The following is a 6,000-nucleotide window of genomic DNA, read 5'->3' as shown; positions in this document are numbered from 1 at the left end:
AACGACAACCCCACCGCCCATGGTTGCATTTTAGTATCGAGAAAGATTGCCAGAAACTCATTCGCTGTGTGAACAGCCAAAAAGCGATTTCAGAAATTTTTCCTGCAATTCGCCGTTCGGAAATAAAAACCTCTTTCGAAAGACACTTTCCATGCAAGGTGTGACTGCTCATGCCACTGATTTCTCAATTTGACAGCCTTTCCGAAATTTATTGCATCGAAATATATTGCCACGTCTGACACGCCCTTTATAGCTCAGAATTGATTATTTTTCTGATTTCCATTTGTAACAATTCGAATTATTTGATTTTGTTTCGGAATCAATGATTTAATATTCTTTTCAATTGTTATTAATGTGATAGTAAACTTGTGATGAAAACAAAGAGAAAATTAAATATATCTAATGAAATTCCTTATTAACTAGCCGAAAGAATCTTGAGCTAAAAGGTGGCAAGTGAAAAGGCAGATGGCTAATAGCCAAACACCGACGTAGCATTTACTCACATACATATACACACAAAGGCAAGCAATTTGTCACCAGGATTAGATGAAACGACAATGGTTGTATGTGGACCCAGCCCAAATAAAGGTAAAAAGGATATCCGTCGAGCGTAACTAAGCGTGAACCGTTTTCACGGAGAATCCATTAAAAAAGTTACATTAACTTCAATAAAGACAAGGGAATAAATACAAGCAGGACAACTTGGTTGTGAATTGAACTTGGGGACTCATCAAATATTCGTAATGGAATAAATTACCACACTGTTGCTTTGATTTCAAAAACAGTAAACTCGCTAAAGTAATTAACAAAAAATGAAGGTTCATTTTCGCGAACAATACGGCACCAAGGGTGAAGAAGTCCTCTATATAACACCAGCAGGTAAATTCAAAACTTTCTATATATGTACATATTAAATTATTGTATATATGTAGTATATTATACATGCATATGTACATTCTAAACCAATTTCAGATCAGAGCAACATTGTACGAGTGCCATTGCGAAGTGATAAATTAGTAATACAGGAAAAAATTTTCCTTTTCCGATTGCTGCAGAATATCTTCCTACCGAAAGGTTATCCAGATAGCGTCAGCGATGATTATGCAGCGTACCAAGTGTGGGACACTATACAAGCGTTTTGCAGCACAATCTGTGGTTAGTGGTGTAAATTTATTTTGGTTAATTGGTTACTATCCTACATTTACAAATATTCATATATTTACGTACATATGTACATATGTATTTTTAGGTACTCTTTGTACACACGCAATACTCAAGGGAATAGGTGTGGGTAATGAAAACATTTCTGCATACTCAGCTACGGTTACTTGGATACTGAAAGAGGGGAGCGGTCATTTGGGACGTATTTTATTCTCTTGGTGGAAGGGTTCACAGCTGGATGTAGATTCCAAGAAGTGGCGGCTTCGTGCTGATTTCTTAAACGATTTAGCTATGTGTATCGAGATATATGTGCTTCCCAAATATGCGCATTTGAGCACGCAGCTATTATGTGGCACAACAGTAATGAAAGCCATTGTTGGAGTTGCCGGTATGTGTTTACAATTAATAAAAAATATTCAGGCGTAAAATACTATTATTAAAATAAAATACTTAAAAAATTTAATTACAAATGACTGCTCTTTGGTCAATAGGGGGTGCGACACGTGCGGCACTTACGCAGCATCATGCGATTCGTGGCAATCTAGCCGATGTTGCATCGAAAGATAGTTCTCAGGAAACCTTCGTTAATTTGATTGCTTCATTCATTGGTCTTTACTTGCTAACTGTCATTAAGTCACAAAGGTAAATTGTAGAATTTATAACTATTTAATTTTGTATTTAATTAGTTTGTGGCATTTATATTTCAGTGTATTGTACAGTGTCTTTATATTTGTAATTATTTTGCATCTTTATGCCAATTTGAAAGCAGTTAAAGCTGTCTGCCTTCGTACATTCAATGAATCTCGTTATTTAATTGCTTTGGAAGAATATTTTCGATCTGGACGAATGTTAACGCCACAACAGGTAAAAAATTAGCAAACTAGCATGTTGCTTTATATAATAGGAAGTTCTTTTTCATAGGTGAATAAAATGGAACGCGTTACCATTGGTCAAACAGTTTCTGTTTCGCTAAACATATTAATAGGCTTGTCCATCAAGACGCTTATCGACGAGTATCGTAAAACTCATGCAATTGAGAATATAATATCCTCTTTTGATCCACACGAACGATTTATCATTGCTGAAAATAATAAAAACATTGGAGTGTATTTACATTTCGACACACGATCTCAGGATGTGCTGAAAGCGTATTTCTTTGCAGTTTCATATTTGCAAGATCGTAATCAAATCAAGGATAAATATTGGGAGATTCAAACCAAATGGCAAGAATTTGTTGCTTTAGCACAAAAAGAAGGTAAGGCTTTTGTTGTCGAGTAGATGTGTCAAATGAGTTAAGCTAATCTAAACGGTCGAAAAACCCTTTGTCTTTTAGGTTGGCTTACGACTCAGCATTTACTCATGGTTGACGAGTATCGATTGGACTGGAAGGCTTAGAAATGTTCGAGAGAAGATAGACAACAATATGATTTTATTAATCACATTTTTTTTGGTTCTTATTTGAAGAAATATCCAAGGTACATTAAACTTTCAAGGCTATAAATTCCTCATTTCTTGATTTGATAACACTGGCCAACAAAAAAATTTTGCAGCAGAGTCAATAAATGCTGATCCCTAGAGATTTTTGAACGCAGAATCAGAATCTGTCCTTATAAATTTCAGATCGCGTCTAGTTTTTGAGATAATTTCACTTAAAGATGTCAAAAAACGAAATTAGCATATTTTGAATCGTTATAATTAAAAAAAAAGAAACAGTACACGAAGGAATATTTTTAATAAGATGAGAAGAAAGCTTAAACTCTGTTCTTTTATCCCGACAGATAAAAATACCTTTTTGTAGTATTTATTTTTGAAAAGTTTTTAAAAAGCACAGGTAAGCAAAAAGTCGGAACATTTCGGCATATTTAATGTAATAGCTACTCGCGGTTTATATTTTTTTAATTTCCTCTTATTCAAAAGATTCTACCAGACCCCGTCATTCCATTATAGATATCTAAAAAATGCCACTAATTAGTATTTTGCCACTTTTAAGGCAAAATATCTCAACAACTGGAGTCAATCTAATATTTCTAATTTCAGATTCTGATTCTACGGAAAAATTCTATAAGAATCAGGGTTCACTTTCCGTACCCCAAACATTTTTTGAAATTTTGTTGGCGTGGGTAATTGATTGGCATGAAAAACAATATAGAATACAGATTAAAAAACTAATGACTCTGGAGGGGGTGTTATAAGAACTTAGCTTACTTTTGTTTATAAAGAAGAGGGCGGAATTAAAAATGACAGAAACTCTGCTTACATAATACTTGAGCTACAACTTTTCTCTTTACAAAATTAATCGGCTGCGTCGACTGTTGCAAAGAATATTGATTTTCTTACTAAAACCCAATATTTTAATCCTAAAGCTAAATTTTGAGTTTATTGAGAGAACATTCGGCCAGTGCTGAACTTTTTTTACCTCCCTTTTATTAGCTTGGGATGTAATATTGATGCGCCTAAAAGATGCAGCGATTTCCATTCTCAAGTTACATACCAGATGACAGTACGAATGGGAATTGCTTTGAATTTCCATTCTTAAAAAAACGTGATGACAGTACGAATGGAAATTATAACAGCGAGTTTTTTTTTTAGTTTTTTAAACTATAATTTTATTGATATTAGATGTAAGGAAGTGATATTCACATATCTCGTAAATAACAAAATTAAAATGGCAATTAAAATAAAAGTACATACTTATAACGCATTATCGGAATGTAGACAAAACAGATTAATAGAACAAATTGCATCGCTTTTTTATTTACATAGTCCTTTAAGAAGCAAGTACTTTGGCCGCTGCTTCAATTAATCTATATTCAAGCACAATTTTAGTGGAGTTACTAGTCCTGGTATGAAGAGGAAAACTAGAATTACTTTCAATGTTTAGGGGCTTTAGAATGTGATCTAGTATAGTTTGGACCAACTGATATACCGCGTGCTTATTAGTACCGACAATGGTTGGCCAAGTAGTCGATTCCATCTCATTTCTGCAAGGCATTGCAACAAGCTACAAAATAATGAAATTAAGTTCTAACCAGCGATGCCAACTTGCGGGGAATTTATCTCGGTTCGGGGAATGAGCTGCCTTTGCGGGGAATTTCGACTAATTAAAGAACTTATCCAAGAGCGCTTACCATACTTTTTGTAAAATTTTATTTTTTAGTCGCAAATTCAACTCTTCTATTTTCGACTATAAAAGTATTGATATCAGCAACAGCGTTGCCGTTTTATAATTTTCGAACAGAGTGAAATTAGCCAAAAAGTGGAATGTTTTTAGGTTATTCATAGTGCCAAAGTAAAAGATTGGCTAAAGTATGTAAAACACATTTGTGTTATAAACTATAAACTTCCTGCATTCATATACATATCTGTGTAATCAAAATTACACGTTCGCCAGAAAATGCGAAAAACTATTTCTTAACACATGCTAATCATATGGGCAAGGGGGACTTTACCTTAGGTTTTTTCAACAAATTATAACATTTTTAGTGCATTATTTCAAAATTTCCAAATTTTGAGTTGTGTCACTTTTGAAGATCGTGTGCGATATGCATGTATGTAAGGGCAAACCTTGCAATCAATTTTTGACCAACTTTCCGATGGCCTATAGACCTGAAACTTCACAGTTGGCTCAGAACCCGATGACAATGCAATATGAGAGGTGAGGTGTCGAGATATTTGCGAAACTCGCATTTTAGTCCGATTTAGTTCAGATTTAGAACGTATGGTAACAACATGAAAAGGAATAACTCCACTAAAAATTTTGCCGTTTGGTGGCGTACCTATTTGGTAAATTAGTATTTATCGTCCGATTTCGTTCATCTTTAATAGTTTGCTTTAAAAATATTTGTTTTTACTATTAACTTATTTAAATATTAACAGTTCTTTTCAGGCTAAAATTTTTTTGTTATTTTTTTACAAGAATTCAGCTTTAAAAAAAACTATACAAATCAAAGTTTCAAACTTTACACAAAGTTAAGGAAAGTTCAACGAATTTTCTTCAAAACTTTGAACTTTTTAATCAGAGTTAAAAAAAATTTCTGGTATGGAGATTACACAAGGCAGCAGTGACTTTGTTACGGCAAAGGTTAAAGCTGTTTTGATAGACTTCTTGTGCTGATTACGAATCCGCACGTATAAAGTTTCCATCAGCTCCAGATTTTGAGAAAAATGAGGTCAAAATGTAAAAAACATCGCGTTTTTTCAATATTTTAGAGGGTCCAGCAAAAAAACAAAAGGTGGTAGAACCTTAGGCTTAAATTAAAGCTAAAACTCTCGGCTACTATCCCTGAAAATAGCACCCATGCACCTTGACCTGATGTCCACTATTAGTCATTTATTGAACAATATAGAAATACGGAATACTGTGCTATTGAAAAAAAAAAATTTTGCCAAAATCAGTTTTTGCTGTTAAATAGATAACTATAACTAGCCTTAGGGTTAAGGTTCAGGGATGGTATTTTAAGAGATTGTAGTCGAAAGGTCAAGCCTTAATTTGAGCCTAAGTGGAAGGCTGTATCACCTTTTGTTTAATTGTGGTGGGTACGCAAACTTCGCACAAAATCAGGTTTTGCTGTTCAATAAATGACTATATGTGACCATCAGGTCAAGGTGCAGGGTTGGTATTTTCAGGATAGTAGTCGAGAGTTTTAACTTTAATTTAAGCCTAATATCGCCTTTGTTTCTTTGCCAGAGCTTCTGAAATATTGCAAAGAACGAATTTTTTTGACATTTTGACCTCGTTTTTCTCAAAATCTGGCTGATGGAAACTTTATACCCACGGATTCGTAATCAGCACAGAAAAGTCAATCCAAAACAGCTTTAACATTTGCCGCAACAATTTGT

General features: G+C 34.0%; 2 protein-coding genes across 2 annotated transcripts in view; both read left to right on the top strand.

The window, feature by feature from the left end:
* The first annotated feature begins 226 nt into the window (after nucleotides 1–226).
* LOC118740330 (RUS family member 1) lies at nucleotides 227–2,948 on the top strand. The gene is made up of 8 exons (XM_036471821.1): nucleotides 227–285; nucleotides 424–879; nucleotides 973–1,155; nucleotides 1,250–1,549; nucleotides 1,653–1,803; nucleotides 1,869–2,025; nucleotides 2,083–2,416; nucleotides 2,495–2,948. The coding sequence occupies exons 2-8, from the start codon at nucleotides 813–815 to the stop codon at nucleotides 2,554–2,556; spliced, it is 1,254 nt and encodes a 417-aa protein (XP_036327714.1). The 5' UTR covers nucleotides 227–285; nucleotides 424–812; the 3' UTR covers nucleotides 2,557–2,948.
* LOC118740331 overlaps nucleotides 2,554–6,000 on the top strand; it is a 71,186-nt gene continuing 67,739 nt past the window's right edge. The window contains exon 1 of the mRNA XM_036471822.1: nucleotides 2,554–2,636. The gene's annotated coding sequence lies outside the window, so the exon portion shown is untranslated. The remainder of the gene's footprint in view (nucleotides 2,637–6,000) is intronic.

This window comes from Rhagoletis pomonella, unplaced genomic scaffold, assembly GCF_013731165.1.
Source record: "Rhagoletis pomonella isolate Grant_MI unplaced genomic scaffold, Rhpom_1.0 Rhpom_scaffold_00006, whole genome shotgun sequence".
In the NCBI taxonomy this organism is placed as follows: domain Eukaryota; kingdom Metazoa; phylum Arthropoda; class Insecta; order Diptera; family Tephritidae; genus Rhagoletis; species Rhagoletis pomonella.
The sequence above is the reverse complement of the archived record's forward strand: the minus strand, read 5'-3'. Positions and strand labels throughout refer to the sequence as shown.

What these genes read in the sequence shown, in the direction of transcription:
- LOC118740330 (XM_036471821.1), top strand. Translation starts at nt 813, where the DNA reads ATGAAGGTTCATTTTCGCGAACAATACGGCACCAAGGGTGAAGAAGTC. An exon ending in AGCCATTGTTGGAGTTGCCG is followed by an intron (nt 1,550 to 1,652) that starts GTATGTGTTTAC and finishes TTTGGTCAATAG; the next exon opens with GGGGTGCGACACGTGCGGCA. An exon ending in ACTGTCATTAAGTCACAAAG is followed by an intron (nt 1,804 to 1,868) that starts GTAAATTGTAGA and finishes TTTATATTTCAG; the next exon opens with TGTATTGTACAGTGTCTTTA.